General features: G+C 37.8%; 1 protein-coding gene across 8 annotated transcripts in view; it reads left to right on the plus strand.

Annotated features, from left to right (window-relative positions):
• The window catches only part of TTC19 (tetratricopeptide repeat domain 19), a 40423-nt gene continuing 20197 nt past the window's right edge, over nucleotides 1-20226 (plus strand). For all 8 annotated transcript variants that reach the window (XR_014019220.1, XR_014019221.1, XR_014019222.1 and 5 more), the window contains exons 1-7: nucleotides 1-233; nucleotides 319-446; nucleotides 2285-2395; nucleotides 2838-2876; nucleotides 3721-3777; nucleotides 4051-4112; nucleotides 7021-7115. Coding sequence is in view for 4 of the 8 variants with exons in the window: in XM_081270154.1 (XP_081126280.1) it covers nucleotides 50-233; nucleotides 319-446; nucleotides 2285-2395; nucleotides 2838-2876; nucleotides 3721-3777; nucleotides 4051-4112; nucleotides 7021-7115 (676 nt within the window). In the remaining 4 variants the exon portion in view is untranslated. The remainder of the gene's footprint in view (nucleotides 234-318; nucleotides 447-2284; nucleotides 2396-2837; nucleotides 2877-3720; nucleotides 3778-4050; nucleotides 4113-7020; nucleotides 7116-20226) is intronic.

Consider the following 20226-nt stretch of genomic DNA (forward strand, 5'->3'; position numbering starts at 1 on the left):
CGTCCCGGGATCCGACCGGCCTGCAGTTCGCAGAGGACGCGGCGGGAGCATGTACCGGCTCCTGAGCTGGAGCCGGGGTCTAGGCCTCTTGCGGGCCGCGGGGCGGCGGTACCGGGGCTACTCGGCGCGCCTGCTCCCCGGGCTGGCAGGAGGCCCCGGGCCCGAGATGGAGGTGCTGCCACCCCGAGTTGCGCCGCAAGGCCGCGGCCCGGGCCTGCTGCCGCTACTGGCAGGTGAGGGGCGCGGGCCGGGCGGGGCAGGCCGGGCGGGGACCGGGGCGCGGGCCGGGCCCGGTGACCTCGGAGCCCCTTCCTGCAGCGCTCGCCTGGTTCTCGAGGCCTTCTGCGGCAGATGCGGAGGAACAGCAGGGAGCGGGCGGGGCCGCCGCTGAGGATGCGGCGGACGAGGCAGAGGCCGAGATCATTCAGCTGCTGAAGCGAGCCAAGGTGAGGCTTCGTGAGCCCTTGTGAGCGAGGCCTCCCTGTAGTTTGCCGAAACGTGGATGAAGGCTCGGAGGATAAAATTGCCCAAAATTAGATGGATCATCAGAGGGGGGAGGTTGGGATCCATTCAGTCTGGTCCGTCTCTAAAACCTGCAGTAAAATTGCTGCAGTCTCAAGTGCAGGTGGAGATGGCACCCTTGGCATATTTCTTTTGTTTGAACAAATTATTGAAAATGTTTTATGGTTGTTTTTAATCAATTAACTAGCCAAGATGAAGTGGGCATTATTTGCACATACTACGATCCTTAAAATGCAATTCTTCCTTTTCTCCATATCTTTTTTTTTCCCTTAATATTCCCCCCTTTTTTTTTCACCCCAGGCTCTCTCAGTTTGTTGTTTACATTCTGTCTCCACTGTAAGGCCTCATCTACCTCTCAGACTTAAAAATGCCCCAAACCAAACTCTTCCTCTTGAATGCCTTTCCAACACATTCTTTATCTTTATGACCATCAGTTTCTCAGCATCATTCCTAAAACTTGTGGTACTCTATCATTGCCTTCCAGTACACAGCTGTAATTCCTGTTGCCACCAAATGCAAAATATTTTTCAAATATGGCCCATTTCTCTATTTCCCTTGCTGTTGTCATCCTAGTGCAGTCACTGTCACCAACTGGAAGAGGGTCTTTTGACCCTCTACAATTCCTTTTCCATACATCAGTCTTAGTGATACCTAGGATGCATTTTCCATACTGCAGCCTTAGTGATATTTTAAAGATGCAAGTCAGCTCACATCACTCTTGCCTGACAACTCTGAGAAATTTCCCACTGCACTTGTTAAAATTCAGACTCTTTGCCATGGTCAGCAAGATCCTAAGATCTAAACCAGCCTACCTCACCCATTCATTTGCAGTAATGCTCTGGCTCACCATTCTTCACATTTCTTTCCTGGCAGTTCTTCTGAAGAACCATTCTCTTCAACCTGTACAGGCTTCACTCATTCTCTGTGGGTCATTCTTCCTCCCAATTCCATATTTGGTTGACTTACTGTCACCCTTTGTTCCTCAGTTTAATTCTTATTTCTTTGGAAGATTTCCCTGATTTCCATTGGAGGAGACTCCTTCTCACTTGCCTTTTTTTTTTTTTTTTTTTTTTGCTGGGGATTGAATCCAGGGCCTTGTGCATGCAAGGCAAGCACTCTACCAACTGAGCTATAACCTCAGGCCCCCGTCCTTCTCACTTCTTTCCATTGTTTTTCTTCATAGCTATTAATTAATGAATTGTAATTAAGCCTATTTCCCCTGGATGGTCCCCTTCAGCCTAAAGGAAGGAAGAGAAAAAGAGGATGAGCTGGGTGCACTGGTGCGTGGCTGTAATCCCAGTGGCTTGGGAGGCTGAGACAGGAGGATCACAAGTTTAAGACCAGCCTTGGCAAATTCATGAGACCCTGTCTCAAAATAAAACATAAAAAGGGATAGAGAGGTGACTCAGTGGTTAAGTGCCCCTGGGTTCAATCCTTGGTACCAAAAAAAAAAAAAGGAAAAAGATGAAGGACAAACAGATTTCTTATAAAATATGATATAAAGATTTCTCACATTCCTTCTGCTGCATCTATTGGCCAAAACTTCATTACACATAGCCACATATAGCTGCCAGGGAGGCTGACCTCCTTGTCATCTATAGACAATGCTTGCTGCATAGTAGGAGTCAGTAAATATCTGATGAATGAATAGCTTCTTTCTATGAATTGGGATGTATAGCCATCTGTACTTCTTTCTGGAAGCACATGCATGTGCTTTCCTTATACATCATTTAATGTTATTTTCTTTTTCTTCTCTTTTTAGTTGAGCATCATGAAAGATGAACCAGAAGAGGCTGAGCTAATATTGCATGATGCTCTTCGCCTTGCCTATCAGAGCGATAACCTGAAAGCCATCACTTACACTTATGATTTGGTAACTCTTCTAATCAGAGCTACTGATGAAGAAGGGTGGATGCTTGAAAAGGATTGTTCTTCCTGATTTCTATTCCTGACCGTTGGGGTGTTTGAAAGCTCTGTTCTCATTGTTGTCATTTTCTTTTTTCTTTTAAACCATTGGCAGAATCACTTATGAGACGTCTCAATTCCCGACCAAAAAGAAACAAATAGCTTTTGTTTCTTTAATGATAAGTAGATCTAGATTTCATTTATTATCAACAGTATATGCAACAAAGTATTTGCTTCTTATACCATTGCTCTACTGTGCTAGCAGATTAACTGGTGACATACTTTATCCACTTTGAACTTTTGTTTTTTTAATTCAGAGGGTGACTGCCAAAGGGAATCTTTAGCTTAAAGGTTTTTGGATAAGTAGGAACACAGTGCTCTAAACTGAACAATTTGTAATTTGCTTTCAGATGGCCAACTTAGCGTTTATACGGGGTCAACTAGAAAATGTAAGTAAATCATTTTGTAATATTTTGAATTTGTGAAATGCGAGCCTCTAGGGAACTGCAATAGTAATGATACAGGCTAAGCTACTATGACCCAGAATATAGTGACTCAGAGAGGATGAAGTTCTCTCTTTTTTTTTTTTTGACATATATTTTTTAGTTGTAGTTGGACACAATACCTTTACTTTTATTTATTTTTATGTGGTGTGAGGATCGAACCCTAGGCCTTGCATGTGCTAGGCAAACACTCTGCCGTTGAGCCACAACACCAGCCCCTGAAGTGAGTCTACATGTAGGTCAAAGACTAAAGGCAAGATAGGCATTTCTGCTGTCTGGTTCAGAAGTCTGGTTCTTTCTAAGCTGCATGGGTGAGCTGACTCACTTCCAGCCTGCAGGAAGGGAGAAAAAGAAGATGAAGGGCAAGCAGCATCCTTATAAGTTATGGTTTAAAAAGTTCATATTCTTCCTGCATGCAACTCCTGGCCACAATTTCATCATATGACTACATGTAGCTTTAAGGAAGGCTGATCTGCTAAAAATTGAGGGGATTTTATAGCCATAATGATGGGAGAGTGACTATTGGGGCCAATTTGCAATCTCTGCCACAGTGATTTGATGAGAAGTTGATTTCTACTCATCCACAGAGTAGATTAAGATACACAGGATGTGGGACCCTGATACTTTGGTCCATTTTCCTTCCAAAAAAGTACTTTTCTGTGTGTTTGGGGTGTGTGTGTGTGTACATATGTGTATGTACATAGGAGTGCTACATCAGACTGACACTTAGAATCCAAGGGTCATGTAGAGAATTGGGCCCAAATGAAAAATCTTTTCCTTATGCTTTTAGGCAGAACAACTTTTTAAAGCAACAATGAGTTACCTGCTTGGAGGGGGCATGAAGCAGGTAAGAATATTGCCTATTATTGGCCCCTCATTGAAGCGGTTTTTAAAATAATCTTCCTGAAAACTTCTCCCCCAGTCTTCAATGTGTGCTTTGACCAAAAAAGGTGAATTTTTTGCTCCCGTACCTCTATAAAAATGGCCAATCTTTCACTAATTCAAAAGCATGGTTGCTGAGAACTAAACTAATTTCTCTAAAAGTCAAGAAGTTGAACTGAAATAATCTGTGAGGAAGTTTTACTTGTCATGAATTACCTTTATTTCTCTCTCCCAATAGGAAGACAATGCAATAATTGAAATCTCCCTAAAACTGGCCAGTATCTATGCTGCTCAGAATAGGTAAGTGTGGTTAGAATGTAGGTGTAACAGTGGCGAGAGAATGGGCCTGTGGGCAGGAAACTCTGATTCTAGGGTGTCATATAATCTTCATTTACCTACAAGTCATCAGGGTCTTCAAAAAATTGGCTTTCACCTTTCAATTGTCCCATCCCTTGTCTTAGCAGTCTTCAGGCTTTTCCAGTTCTGCCCTGCTTTTTCCTTTAGCTTGCTGAGGGGAAGCACACAGCCCTCACACCTGGCTGTGTGATAAAGCTAGTCAAGTTTTTTGTTCCTGCTTGAAGCGAGAAGGGAAGTTAAAATGTGAACTGGGAACTGTAGTTAGCTCTTCCTAAAAGTGGAGAGAGCAATGTAAAATTGCTGGGGATAATACACTTTGAAAAAACCACTTTCTTTCTTTCTTTTTCTTTTTTTTTTTTTTAAATTTTTTTAGTTGTAAATGGATCTTTAATTTATTTATTTATATGTGGTGCTGAGGATCGAACCCAGGGCCCACATGCCAGGCAACTGCTCTTCCACTGAGCCACAACTCCAGCCCCAAGAAACCACTCTCTTGATATAGGCATCAGCAAAAGAAGTTGTTAGGTATCAAGGTACATGGTGAGAGTCACTGTGGGAGTATCTTGTGGCTCATTTTCATTATCCATTCTGAGAAAACAGCAGCTTTTTTTTTCTTTTTTTCCTTTCTTTTGGGTCCTGGGGATTGAACCTGGGGTGCTTTACCACTGAGCTATATCCCCAGCCCCTTTTTAAATTTTTTATTTTGAAATGGTTTTGCTAAGTTTTGCTGAGGCTAGCCTCGGATTTGCGATTCTCCTGTTTTAGCCTCTGAGCCACTGGGATTACAGGCTTGCACCACCATGCTTGACAATAAATGGCTATTTTTAAGACCTTAGCAGAAGGTTTTGAATAAAATATTTTGTTTAAATGACTTGACCACTGACCTTATGTAGAGTATGTAGAGTTGATGATAGGTAGGTTTCTGGAAGGGGAACTAGCCAAGAGTAGAGGAGAGATCTATAAATAAGTAAGTCATTTCTTATAAAGAAGAAAAATATGCCAGCTACATAGGATGACCTTAGACAACAATTTAGATAACATGCCAAAGGCTGAGAGCACTGATGAGTTGAGGGCCTTTTATTCCCATCAGTTTCTAGGTGGAGTTCAAAGAAGAAGCTTATAGAATGTAAGCAGAGAACTCTAGACTGGATTTTATTTGTGGTGAGTTTAGGGAGAGAATTAAAACTAGCTTTTTAGTTACTGCAGAATTTGGTGCCAGAGGTTTGGAGTGACATCAAGTCAGATACTGTACGAAGGGTTCTCATTGAAGTCCTGGTACTGGTCTCTGCTGTCCTAGTCACAGCTTCTTCATTTTCATCAAGTCCTGTCTGCATTTTGATTGGACAGTAGAACTTCCGAGGGCCTTTGACTTCAAGTTGTCTAAAGAGCTTTAAGTTTGATTGGTACCAGGAAACGTTTTGGCTGAGGTCAATCTTCCTAGGAAGAGTATCAAATAGGAGTAGATGTTGGTGGAACTGAACTGCTCAGGTAAGAAGCCAATAAAAACCAATAAAACACAGGAAAGTAATACAATTTATAATCTTGTAGATGTGAAAGCTTTTATAGTATCCATTAATAATTAACCTTTAAGTACTTTTCATTCTGTTTTGTTGAGAGAATCATAAGGTAGAAGACAAGGCCCAGGTCCTGAGGCTTAGAAAGCCTGATAACGAGTCAGGAGAGGAATTTTTTTTTTTTTTTTTTTTTTTTTGGTAGCTGTAAACAACATAAATGTATTTGTTAATTTTATGTGGTGCTGAGCATTGAACACAGTGCCTCAGACATGCCAGGCAAGCGCTGTGCAGCTACAGCCCCACACTGGAGGAATTTTTTATAGGCCTCTTGCCCTACTGGGAACATTTTGTGGTTTTCTTCCTGCCCCCATGTCTTGGCTGAAAAGGGTCCCTGCTACCAAGGTTTGGGTCCAGAGAAGAAAGGGGATGCTTTTGTTCTAAGAATAGAGTAGCTCATCAGGGTCATCAGCTCTTCTCTGGGAAGGCACTAGAGGAAAAGGTTGAGATTTATAGTGCTACTTCTGGTAAGAAAGTAGAGGCAACATGGAAGAGCAAAAATCAAAACTAAGCTACATAGAGGGGGAATTTCATTTTTGGAACCCAGGGACACTTAGCCACTGATCCACATGCCCAAGTCCTTTATTTTTCATTCTGAGATGGTGTCTCAAAAGAATTGTGAAGGGCCTCGAGTTGCTTTGAATTCTCTTGTCTCAGCTTCATGAGCCACTGGGGTTACAGGTGTGCACTGCCTTGCCCAGACTGAAGGAGAAATTTCTGTCATATTCCTCTGCATCTCTTTATAGAAATCAGGGAGTCAATCTGCATGCTTGGATGCCATCTTCAGTTGACTGAGGGTCCAGAACTAGAGTCAGTCTAAATATTGCCATGGCTAAAAGTTTCATTACTTTGGAAAACTTTTATCAAAGACTTATAGTTTGAGAGAAGTATTATACAATCAAAAGCTCCCCAGAAGCTACATGGACGCAGCAATTGGAATCCCCAGTGCAGGGGGAGCTGAGCTTCCCTTTGTTAGGTCATACTTCATATTACTTTGATCAGGTGTGGGCTTTCCCATGCTTACTCATTTAATACTGATATTGGGAGATGATGAAAGACCACTGGTTATGTTAGTTGTGAAAATTTTCATGTTTTAATTTACCTTAAATAGATTACTTTAGAAAAAATTTTGAGAATTGGTAGATTGATAGCCCAGAGGTACTTTAAGCATAATTCCCACTTCCCTTTATCAATAATGCTGAAACTTGAGCTGGAAAGATGGAGGTAAAAGAAGAGTTTGAGAAAAGGTAAATGGTTGGTTATTGATCTTTGTTTCACAGACAAGAATTTGCTCTCGCTGGCTATGAATTCTGCATTTCAACTTTAGAGGAAAAAATTGAACGAGAAAAGGAATTATCAGAAGATGTTATATCAGGTAGGAAACCGGACTCTTCTGGATGTTGTGTTTTCTCCACAAAAGGCTTATGTCTGTATCAGGGAGGGTAAGATATCCATTGTTCACTGTGACTCTAATATTATGAAGTCTGGAATAAGATGGGATATTTTGTTTGAATGATTTGATAGCTCTTTTGTTTGTATTTTTTATTTGAACTGTTCTTTGAAGATGTGTTCATAAATTATCAGTCAATTTTAATCTATATATAACCTCCAAGAAATTGGGAAGCAGAAAGGGAAGGCCTTTCTCTTACCTCTTAGTTCAACTACTAGATTTCTTTCTTTCTTTCTTTCTTTTTTTTTTGGTGGTGGGGTGCTGGGAATTTAACCCAGAGCTTTGTGTACGTGAGGCAAGCCCTCTACCAACTGAGCTATATCCTCGGCCCCTCAACTACCAGTCAGAATGCAATAATTACTTTTCTTAATAGCAGTAGGTTAAGGAAAGACAGAAAGAAGCTTTGCATTTTTTCCACACTTGTAGAAACTGGAAATGGAATGAGGTTGGCTGGAACTCTTCAAAGGGTGTGCCATTTTGGGTTTCTTAATTTTGTTTAAAGTATTGGGAGTTTTCAGATTTGACATTTGTTCAGTAACTTCTTTCATACCTGCCATATGCCAAGAGCTAGTGAGATATTAGGGATCCCGTGGTCAAGTCTAATTCATGAAGTAAGACACCACAATAGAATTGTCTTCCAATTCTCTCTTGAACATACGTCAGTTTTTCTTCTCCATCACTCTACTAAAGCCACTTCTCTCCGAGTCACCAAATCTAGCAGTCATTTTCTCAATCCTTAGCTTTCTTATTCATTAGCAGCTTTTACTTGGGATTAATCTCTTCTACTGGAAATACATTCCTTTGATTTTGGGGCACCTTACTCATGTCTTTCCCTTACTGACCTCAAGTGGTGGTGGACTTCAGAGCTGTCCACACTCTCCACTTTTCCCTCTGCCCTCATGCCCTAGGAGAGACCATGTACTCTCATACTTTTTAGATTTACATCTTCAGACCCAGCTTGCACCTGAATAGCAGACTTATGGGTATGATTGCCTACCTGTCATCTTGACTTGAATGGTGAATGGTCATCTCACACTTAACGTATCTAGAATGGATCTTTTCAATTCTGTCGCTCACAAATTTGTTTCTACACAAGTCAGTCCAGGTTAGTAAGTGGCACTAATAATCATCCAGTTGCTTAGCCATAAAGCTTTGGCTCAGTTGCTTTGGACCTATAAGGCCCTCTGTGATCTGTCCCCCACCAACCTTTCCTACATCATCCATTGCACTCTCCTTGCTCATTCCATTCTTACCACACTGAATCTCTGTTGTTCTTGCACATCCCAAGTTCATGCCATCTTTTTTTTTTTTTGCAGGGGGTGGGGTGGTACCGAGGATTGGACTCAGGGATCCTCAACCACTGAGCCACAACCCCTGCTCTATTTTGTATTTTCTTTAGAGACAGGGTCTCACTGAGTTGCTTAGCACCTTGCCATTGCTGAGGCTGGCTTTGAACTTCGGATCTTCCTGTCTCAGCCTCCTGAGATGCTGGGATTACAGGCGTGTGCTAGCTTATCCCACCATGCCATCTTTAAGGCCTTTTTGCTTAATTTTTTTTCTGTCTAGATTGTTCTCCCATATTCTTCCATGGGTAGCTGCCTCACTTTATTCAGATCTCTGCTCAGATATTTCTTCAGAGGCTTATCCTGACTAAAATAATCATCTCTTCCTACATAGTATTATTTACCTCTTTTTTTTAATTTTTATTTTTTAAAGAGAGAGAAAGAGAGAGAGGGAGGAGAGAAAGAATTTTAATATTTATTTTTTAGTTTTCGGTGGACACAACATCTTTGTTTGTATGTGGTGCTGAGGATGGAACCCGGGCCTCACGCATGCCAGAGCCACACCCCCGGCCCCTATTATTTACCTCTTTAACTTTTCTTCATCATGCTTTACAGTAGAGATCTGTGTTATGTGCTTGTCTGAATTACCAATAAAAGTATATTTTTGTTCAAGCATTTTTAGTTTTTGTCTTCCCTATCAAAGAGGGATCAAGACATCATCTGGGGGCTGGGGCTGTAGCTCAGTGGTAGAGTGCTTGCCTTGCAAATGTGAGGCACTGGGTTCAATCCTTCAATCCTCAGCACCACATAATAAATAAATATAGTGTGTCTAAGAAATATTAAAAAAAAATCTGTTTTGCTATTACTAAATCCTCAGAACCTATAGTAGTGCCTGGCATATAATAAAAGCTCAGAAGACTCAAGAAAAATGAGTAAGCAAATACAATTTTAGTGTAGCGTGGAAGTGCTATAAGAAAACTAACAAAAGGTGTGAAAACAAATCTGTCAAGTGTGTGAACTAACTACTAGTCGAACGTTTGACCCTAATGTAGGAGTGTATATCTATCTTTTTCAATTCCAAAAGCCCAGTTATCATTTTAAAAAAAATGAAGAAAAGCCTAAAGAAAAATGTAAAGGTCATCATCCTTAATCCTGCTAAGAAAGAACTATTTTTTAGAGTATGTCTTTTTTGGCTTTTCCTCTCATGCTGTTTATGTTTTAAGAAATAAATTAGGGGGACTGGGGTTGTGGCTCAGCGGTAGAGTGCTAGTCGAGCACGCGTGAGGCCCTGGGATCGATCCTCAGCACCACATACAAATAAACAAGTGAAATGGAGATATCATATCAAATTACAGCTAAAAACTAAATAAATATAAAAAAAATAAATAAATTAGGGACCATATGTAACCTGAGTGTTTTTTTTTTTTTTTTTCTTGGTGCTGAGAATTGAAACCAGGGTCTTGTGCATACAAGGCAAGCGTGCTACCAACTGAACTACATCCCCAGCCCCTATAACCTAATTTAAAAAAAAAATTTTTTTTTTTTTTTAGTTTTAGATGGACACAATACCTTTATTTATTTATTTATTTTTATGTGGTACTGAGGATCGAACCTGGTGCCCCATACATTCGAGGCAAGTGCTATGCTACTGAGCCACAATCCCAGCCCCAACATGATTTAAAAAATATATATATATTTTAGTTGTAAATGGACCTTTATTTTATTTATATGTGGTGCTGAGACTTGAACTCGGGGCCTCACACATGCTAGGCAAGGGCTCTACCACTGAGCCACAACCCCAGCCCCCTAATCTGATTTTTAATAGCTAGTAAATGTAATATGGAAATACTTTTCCTAGATAAAGGAATTCTTGCTGGATAGAGCAAGCTAATTTCTATGGTAAACATATAATTTTATTTCTAGAGAAATAAATTCTTTCTCAGGTTTGTACAAAGCAAATCATTTATCAAAGAAAACATTACTAAAAATCATATTAAAAACTTGGTCTGACTGGGCATGGTGGTACACGCCTGTAATCCCAGCGGCTCAGGAGGTCAAGGCAGGAGGATTTTGAGTTTAAAGCCAGCCTCAGCAAAAAAGCAAGTTGCTAAGCAACTCAGTGAGACCCTGACTCTAAGTAAAATACAAAATAGGGCTGGGGATGTGGCTTAGTGGTCAAGTGCCCCTGAATTCAATCCCTGGTACCAAAAACAACAACTACAAAAAAACAAACTAAAAAAACCTGGTCTGGAGTCTTTGCTTCCCTGTATTGCAGATCGATATGTGATTACTGAGGAAATGTCTATAAAAATCTATGTGAAAATGTAGTTACAAAATAGTATAATTAATAAGACCCTAATTTTCTAAAATACTGAAGATATAGGCAGAGAACAGGGGTTGAATGATCTGTATCAAAATGTAGACAGTGACTTTCCCTGATTGGTAGATTTATAGGAGATTTATATTTCATATGTTTTTCTGGATATTCTGTAATTTTTTACTGTAAATTTATATTTTTTCTCTTCAAACTTAAATTTTTTTTTTAAGTTGTTGATGGACCTTTATTTTATTTATTCATATGCAGTGCTGAGAATTGAACCCAGGGCCTCACACATGCTAGTCAAGTGCTCTACCACTGAGGGGCAACCCCAGCCCTGAAACTTAATTTTTGTTGTTAACAATATATAGTATAAAAAAGCCAAATAGTATTTCAGGGCTTAATTTACAATAGCATTTCCTTGCCACACTTCATTCCATCTATTTTCAATGCAACTAATTTCTTCTGATATTTACTTTCATATTTCTAAGTTATGTAAAATTTGCTATTTCTTGATTTATTATTTTAGGAAGCTATTGACTTATGGAAGAGTGAAGATTTAGCACAAGTTGTGCTTATGTACAAATATTCCCTTTGTTAAGTAGTGTTACCAGCTGAGCCAGGGATGTTTACAACTTTATGTACAACTTTTCATTTTTCTCTGGGATAACTTTTTTGGTTGCTTGGTTTTTTATATTTCTAGGACCTGTTATTCGTTTCATTATAGTACTTGCTTTCTTCAGTTCCAGACCCTTATGGTGTTCCTGGAAGCTGGTTGGCTTCTCTCTCACTGGTATGTCTGGCTGTAGGCATTCAGTTGTCATTTCCCTTTTATGTGCTTAGTAACTTACCATTTTCTCTCTGCTTTGTATTGTCTGTAGTTTTTTAAAAAATATTTATTTTTTTTAGTTGTAGGTGTACATAATACCTTTATTTTATTTTAATATGGTGCTGAGAATCAAACCCAGTGCCTCATGGATGCTAAAAAAGCACTCTACCACTGAGCCACATCCCAGCCCCTTGCCTGTAATTTTTTGGTATCATCTCCCTTGATTTTTCTCTACTTTCTTTAGCCTTGTAGCTTTATAATGGCATATCTACATTGTAGTATAGTTCTCTATTATTGGACATCAGTGTATTTATTTTTTTTAAATACATTCTTAGCATTGAACTTCTGGATCAAAAGTAATACATTTTAAGATTGTTGATGAATATTGCCAAATTTTGAAATAACTGCTAGTTTACATTTTCTGTTTTACTATTTGTTTACTTTGTGACTTGGTCAAATTAATTAATTTCTTTGTGCTTTGATCTTTAGTATGAGATTGAGTAATTTTCTCAGCAGATCTTTGAATGATTGAATGAATTGATGTATATAAAGTATTATAATGATGCCTAATATAATAGATGCTCAAAAGTGTTAACTATTATTGGTTTTTATTATAGTGATAAAGCTGTGTCCCCCTTTTCCCAAAAATTAATTAATTTTTTTATAACCTTTGTAAGCCTCATGATATGACATTGTTGTATAACCCAGCTTTTTTTTTTTTTCTTCTCCTTCGATGAGCAGTGAGGTGTGTATCATTTGTTTGTTTTCTTAAGTAAGACTATTGGTTTTTGAGTTCCCTCTCCTTATTTGTATTTATAAAGTGGTTGATTTTTTTTTTTTCCAAATAGGAAATGTGAAACTAACGTTTGTATAGTTTAAAGAATAAGAACAGGAAGTGACAGTGAATTACTAGATCCTTGGATGCTGTGTCTCTGCACTGTGTGCCCAACCCCAGCTCTTTTTCCTTGTTACCTCATTACCAAAAGCTCAGTTTCCTTGTCTGATTCCAATTTGATAAGGAGGACATGGTTTTGAGAAAAAGGAAAAAGAAGGTTTATTGCTTTGCTATTAAAGGAGAAGCACAGGGACTCCAGTTCCAGAGGCTGTGGTTCTGCCTATCAGGAAGAATAGAGGGTTTTTAAAGAAACTCTTCAAAGGCTGTATTCCAGGTGTACCTTGACAGGGGGTCCCAGGTACACTTCATAGATCTCCTTCCTGTGGGGGTATGTGCTCAAGGATAGATAACTTTGCCCTAGGATGGGAAAAGGTAATCTCTTGTTCCCTGCCCCAGATTAGGGAAGGGGAGAGGGAGGGAGAATAGGAAAAGGAAAAACATATCCCTTTTAAAATAATCCTTAACAGCATACTACAGGGACACAGCCACATCAATGTTTATAGCAGCACAATTCACAATAGCTAAATTGTGGAACCAACCTAGATAAAGAAACTGTGGTATATACACAATGGAATGCTACTCAGCATTAAAAGAGAATAAAATCATGGCATTTACAGGTAAATGGATGGAGTTGGAGAATATCATGCTAAGTGAAGTAAGCCAGTCTCCCAAAACCAAATGCCAAATGTTTTCTCTGTTATGAGGATGTTGATCCATATGGGGATGGGGGTCGGAGCATGGGAGGAATGGAGGAATTTTAGATAGGGCAAAGGGGAGGGAGGGGAAGAGAAGAAGGGACATGGGGGTAGGAAAGAATGAGATGGACATCATTACCCTAAGTTCATGTATGAACAAATGGTGCGACTCTACTTTGTGTGCAACCAAAGATATGAAAAATTGTGCTCTGTATGTGTACTATGAATTGAAATGCATTCTGCTGTCATATATAACAAATTAGAATAAATTAAAAAAAATAAGCCTTTGAGCAGTGTGGGTGAAGTGGACCACTGTCACACCCTTTCTGTTATCAGGTGGAATTATTATTTATAGGAGCAAGAGGCTAGTTCTCACTGCATCTTGCACCCCACAAATATTCAGAGATAAATTGAGAGAAAATAGGTTTTATTCAAAGCCCGCTTTGAAGGATGGTAGAAGAAATTTTTTAATCCAAAATTTTTATCTCTAGGGGCTCTGGGGAAGGAAATCTTTCAAAGAAGAGGCAAAGAGGAAACATAGTGGGACAAAAGGCAGGAAATATGCATATGCAGGTTTTAGTATCCTGTGCAAACAGGCCACTTTTAGCTTCTTAGGTATCTCCTAGCGCCTTCACTCTCAGTGTAAGGAAATAAAGGTTGCAGAAATACAATAATTAGGAAGTTGTCCTTCATTTCAGCCTGTTTCATTTCTACCCAAGATACTGCTCTCCTTAATTTTGCTAAAGCATTCATTTGCTTTTCTTTAGTTTTACTGCTGCATTCCTTTAGAAGATATTTTTATGGTTCCTTATTAAAACTTACATAATGAATCACATAGTATGTATTCAGTTTAGGGATTTTTATGACTTGCATGAGACAAATCTTTTGGAATTCAATCTAAATTTCTTGGTTTATTTCTTTTGCTTTTACTAATTGTTAATCAGTACTAACCGAATAACTATTCTGTGCTGGGTGGTGTTCTAGGATTCCAGTAGCAGCAAGTAAAGCAAATGTCCCTGCTCTTCTGAAGCTTCATGCTTAGAAAAGTATTTTTCACCTTTAAAATAAGTTGAATATTCCCCCATCCTTCTAAGTTTCTCTTTAAACTTTTTATCTGGAATTTATTTTTGTGTGAAATTGATAACTACTTTTCTTTTTTCTTTTTCGGTATTGGTGATGGAACCCAGGGCCTTATCCATGCCAGGCAAGCACTATTACCACTAAGTTATGCCCCAATCTTTTCTGTTTTCATTTTGAAACAGCCTTGCTAAGTTGCTCAGGCTGGCCCTCAAACTTGGGATCCTATTTCTCAGCCTTTCAAGTAGCTGGAATTACAGATGTATGCCTCCACTCTCAGTTGATAACTACTTTCTTCAAGAGAATAATCATCATTAAGAAATTTGGTGTCTGACCTCCCTGCCCCTCACAACCCCGCTTTAGGGCTTTCTATTCTGATTTATTCATCTGATGAGTCTTGTAGCAGTAAAAATTATTGAGTTTTATGAGTTACATATTTGAGTTATATTATAAAACAGCTAACACATGCTCCTCTTTTAAAATTTCTTCCCATTTTCACATGAATTTTATATTCTGAATTTCAGAACTGTTTTGTAAATTTCCTAAAGTATTTTGAGACCAAAGTATTAGATTCATATTATATTGATATAAATTACTTGAGGAGCTTGCCATCTGATTGAGTTAGAAAACCTTTGCTACAAATAGTAGCAGAAAATGTCAAATAAATTAGATTAAGCTGTACAGGCACTTTTTCTCAAGTAACTGGCAGTTCAGTGATTAGCCAGGCTGTTGAGTAAATCCTGAATGATCAGAATTGTCTATCAAGAGTAACTTATGTATGTACCTTTTGTATAATAACTTTATGTATCTGAGATCATTGTATTTCTTTTCTAGTTCTTAATTTTGTGGGTTTATTTCTTTTCTTTAAATTAGTAAGATTTTTCACATTGATTCTTCCTGCTCATACTCTTCTGAGTTATTTTCATTTTCATATTTTAAGTAATCAAAATATTTCTGGACATAATATTTGATTGGATGAGAACTTGAAATCTGGAGCTTGATTTTGGAGTTTGAATCCTGGATCTACCACTGATAGCACTGTTATTGTGGACAAGATATTTTTCAGTTTCTTCATTGGTAAAACAAGAGTAATAATAGAAGCTACCTCAGAGAATTAAATGCCCTAAGATTGGTAAACATTATTTAAAAGTTTTATGCAATGTAGTTATCAAGATAATTATTCAGTGGCTCCTCACCCTCAATTGATGATCTTTCTAACCATTATATTCATTGTATCTTCTTCTTTTTTTTTTTTAAAGAAAGGGTGAGAGGGAGAGAGAGAGAGAATTTTAATGTTTATTTTTTTTTAGTATTTGGCGGACACAACATCTTTGTTGGTATGTGGTGCTGAGTATCGAACCCGGGCCGCACGCATGCCAGGCGAGCGCGCTACCGCTTGAGCCACATCCCCAGCCCCATTGTATCTTCTTGATTTTGGCAATTTTGTTGATCTTTTCAAAGAGCCAGATTTTTGTTTCATTGTTTTTCTCTACGTTGTTTTTCGGTTTCACTTATTTCCACTCTAATCTTTATTACATCTTTCCTGTTTTGGCTTTATTTTGTGTGTCTCACCTTTCCCGCTAGTTTCTTGGGTGAAAAACTAGGCTAATAATTTTTTTTCCTAAATAGGCCTTTGTAATTATAAAACTTACCTGCATCTAACAGATTTTGATACATTATAATTTCATTTTCATGTATCTCAAAGTACTTTCTAATTCTTTTTTTTTTTTTTAAAGAGAGAGTGAGAGAGAGAGAATTTTTTTTTTTTTTTAATATTTATTTTTTAGTTTTCAGCAGACACAACATCTTTGTTGGTATGTGGTGCTGAGGATCGAACCCAGGCCGCACGCATGCCAGGCGAGCGCGCTACCGCTTGAGCCACATCCCCAGCCCACTTTCTAATTCTTATAATTTCTTTGAACCTTTGGCTATTTAGGAATGTGTTTATTAATTAACAAATATTTGTGAATTTCTCACATTTCCTTCTGTTGTTAATTCTCATTTTATACCATTGTGATCAGACAGTACATTTTATGTGAGGTCCAGTCCTTTTAAAGTTTGAGACTTGTTTTTATGGCTCCACATGTGGTTTATTCTGGTGAATGTTGCATGTGCAAATTTGAGACAAGTGTGTGTGTTGTCTTGTTGGTTGGAGTGTTTTATGTCTGTTAGGTCTAGTAGGTTGATAGTGTTGTTTTCCATATCCATATTTTGTCTAGTTTTTCAAGATGAAATTTTATTGTGATCTTTCTTCATTATACACATTTCTATGATCTGCTTAAACAATCCCAAATATATGTGCATATACACATGAATATATGTACATTATATGTATATCTTTATTGCATATTATCCCTTCATCAGATAAATGATCTTTTCCCTATTTTTAAGTTTTTCCACAAATTTTAGTTTTATGATTTCTACTATATCTTATTCTTAGATTTTTGTGAGTCATTTTTTTCAGTGTCTTTTGTGAAAGTGGTGTCTTTTTTTTTTTTTTTAACTGAATCTCAATTGTCTTGTGATAGGGAATCTTAAAATTAGTATGCAAAGTATTAGTCTAATTTTTGCATTTTAAAAACTGCTTTCCATTTTTGTTACTTCCTTTGTTCTCAGTCCCTCCTTTAGAGAATTTCCCTCATCAATCTCCATTTTTAGTTTGGAGGAAAGGTACATATATGATTTTCAGCTTTATCAGGAGTAACCTAAAATTTCTTTTTATATTTATTTAGACATATTTAGCTCATTACTGGGAAAAATGTCTGTTTTCACTGTCTTCTGTAAGATGAGCTGAATACACTTTGAACATTCTGCCTTTCCCTTTTTATTATCTGGAAGTATAGACTTAGTGGAACTTACTGTAGAAGAGCATTTCGAAGGTGGTTTATTGGCTGGATATTTTCTAGGATTTGGCAGTCACATTAGTTATGGAGTTGTCTCCGTGAGAATTGCCTGGTATATGGTGCACATTTTCAACATGAGTGTTTGATGAATGCTTCTCTTCTGCTTGTTTTGGACTTTTATTCAGGAATGTCATTCACCATTGGCTTCTCTCCTCACATTTATCCTTTTTAAAAAAATCTTTATTTATTTATTTTTATGTGGTGCTATAGATAGAATCCAGTGCCTCTCATGTGTGAGGCAAGTGCTCTACCATGGAGCCACAGCCCCAGCCTCCACATTTATCCTGTTTTCTTGCATACATTTTGGAGATTTCTTCAGTGTGTTCCACATTACTAATTTATTATTCGGAAGAGTAAATTCTTTTTTTCTTCTTATGGTTGGTTTTAAAAATGTCAAGAAAGGGCTGGGGATGTGGCTCAAGCGGTAGCGTGCTCGCTTGGCATGCGTTCGGCCCGGGTTGGTTCCTCAGCACCACATACAAACAAAGATGTTATGTCTGCCGAAAACTAAAAAAAAAAAAAAAAAAAGTCAAGAAAAAGGAAAGTGTGAAGAATTTAACTAATACCCTATTTACCTTCCCCTCGGCTTTGTCAAATGTAAGTATTTTACATTATTTGCTGCTTATTTAGGTGAGTTTAAACCCCCCCCCCCCATAATACTCTCCCTGCCTACATGTATCTACTATCCTGAATTGGGTCTTGTTTATCTATTTATTATACTTGTATATATCAGTAAGCAATATTTAATAGTGCTAATATGTTTTAAAACTTTGTAGGAATGGCATCTGCAATTTGCTTTTTTTGTTTTTAAACATTTATATTTTAGTTGTAGGTGGACACAATACCTTTATTTTATTTTTATGTGGTCCTGAGGATTGAACCCATTGCCTCACACAGTGCGTCCGAGGTGAGCGGTCTTTCCTCTGAGCCACAACCCCAGCCCTGCAATTTGCTTTTTTTACTCAACTTTGTTATTGAGATGTATCTATGTTGATACTAAAAGCAGTTTTTTTGTGTTTGTTTTTTTTTAAACACAGAGGCTATTTACTTATGGAAGTACAACATGTCTTCTGGATTGAATCTGTCCAGAAGAGGCAATTTCCTCTCATTAATCCACTGTTGTGGGTGAGGGGGGAGCCTTTTTTCCACACTGACAAGGAGTGATACACTATAGAGATGACTCTCACTCATTCATACACTAAAACTGCAGTGGAAATCCATGTTGTGAATATATCACAGTGTAAAATTTTTTTGATGATCTAGGGGTATGAAAAAGAATTTCATTGTGGCATCAGTATGTTTCTGATCACTTGTAAAGCAGAACATCTTTTCATGTATTTATTGGCTGTTGAAATTTCCTGCTCTGAAAATTCTATGTATCTCTTTTGAAAATTAGACTTCTATTTATAAATGATATTTGGGTTCCTTTTGACATAATTATACATATAAGGAATTTGATTTTATTTCCCATTCCCTGTCCAGTTTCCTACCCCCCTCCTCTGCTGATCTTTCTTTCACTCCTTTATTTTTGTTTGGTACTTTCTATATATACATGAGGTAGATATTCCCTTTGGTTTATGTATTATATGACATGGTTCTGTTAGATTCAGTTCATATTTCTTTCCCTTTCCTCCTCCTCCCCTCCACCTCATTCTCCTACTTCTACTCCACTGATGTTCCCTGTATCTTTATATTTGATACCCTTCCTCACTGCCCTCTTTCCCTTATTTTGCTTTAGCTTCCACATAAGAGAAAAAACATTTCCCTTATTTTGCTTTAGCTTCCACATAAGAGAAAAAACATTCCCTTGATTTTCTGAGTCAAGTTTATTTTTCTTAGCATGATTTTCTCCATTTCTGTCCATTTACTGGCAGATGCCATTGTATCATTCTTTTTTGGGGGGGAGAGGCTGAGTAAAACTCCATTGTGTATTCATAGCACATTTTGTTGAACCATTCTTCTATTGTTGGGCATCTGGGTTGATACTATAATTTGACTATATTGTGAATTGTGCTGCTATAAACACTGTATATACACACACACACACACATATATATATATATTATGCTGATTTTAGTTCTTTTGGATAAATATTGAGCAGGTTAGCTGGGTCAGATGGTGGTTTCCTTTTTAGTTTTTTGAGAAATCTCCATACTGCTTTCCAAAGTGGTTGTACTAATTTGCAGTATCACCAATGGTGTATGAGTGCACCTTTTTCTCTCCCCAACCTCACCAGCATTTGTTGTTAATTTGTATCCTTGATAATTGCTATTCTGACTGGAGTGAGATGGAATTTTAGTGTAGTTTTGATTTGCATTTCCCTGATTGCTATAGATGTTGAACATTTTTTCATATATTTGTTGGCTACTTGTGTTTCTTGAGAAATTTGTTTAGTTCTTTTGCACATTTATTGATTGGTTATTTGTAGTTTTTGTGGTACCAGGGATTAAACCCAGGGCCTTGTGAATGCTAAGCACACATTCTACACTGAGCCACATTCCCAGCCCCCTTGCTTATTTTTTAAGGAATTTTTGTTTCTTAGCGATTTGTAAGAGTTCTTTGTGTATTTGAACTTCTTATGGTTTTGTGGGTTACATAACTTTTTTGTGGCTTGTCTTTTTACTTTAGTGCATTTGATACACAGATTATAATTTGGATGTTAATAAGATGCTTTTGATATTTTCTTTGATGGTTGTTGTTTTATGTGTCATTTAATAAAGTCCTTTACTCTTCTAAGGTTATAAAGATATTCTCTTCTAAATATTTGCCATTTTTTTTACATTTAGTCTCCAATTTTCCTTAGAGCTTATTTGTTTTTAGGATAACAAAAACTTTTTTACTAAAACATAAGCTCTACAGAAGTTTTCACTTAAGTTATACAAAATGGTCACAAGTTGTTTTTGAAGGGGGGAATCTATATTTGACAGCAAAATCAAAGTGTCATTAGTAAGGGCTGATGTTTGTTTATTATTCCCATTTTGGTTTGGTCAAGCTTGCTGATCAACAGCATTCTGCATAAGTTAGACTTGGCTAGAGA

The sequence above is a fragment of the Spermophilus citellus genome (genome assembly GCF_964194105.1).
Source record: "Spermophilus citellus genome assembly, chromosome: 17".
NCBI lineage: Eukaryota > Metazoa > Chordata > Mammalia > Rodentia > Sciuridae > Spermophilus > Spermophilus citellus.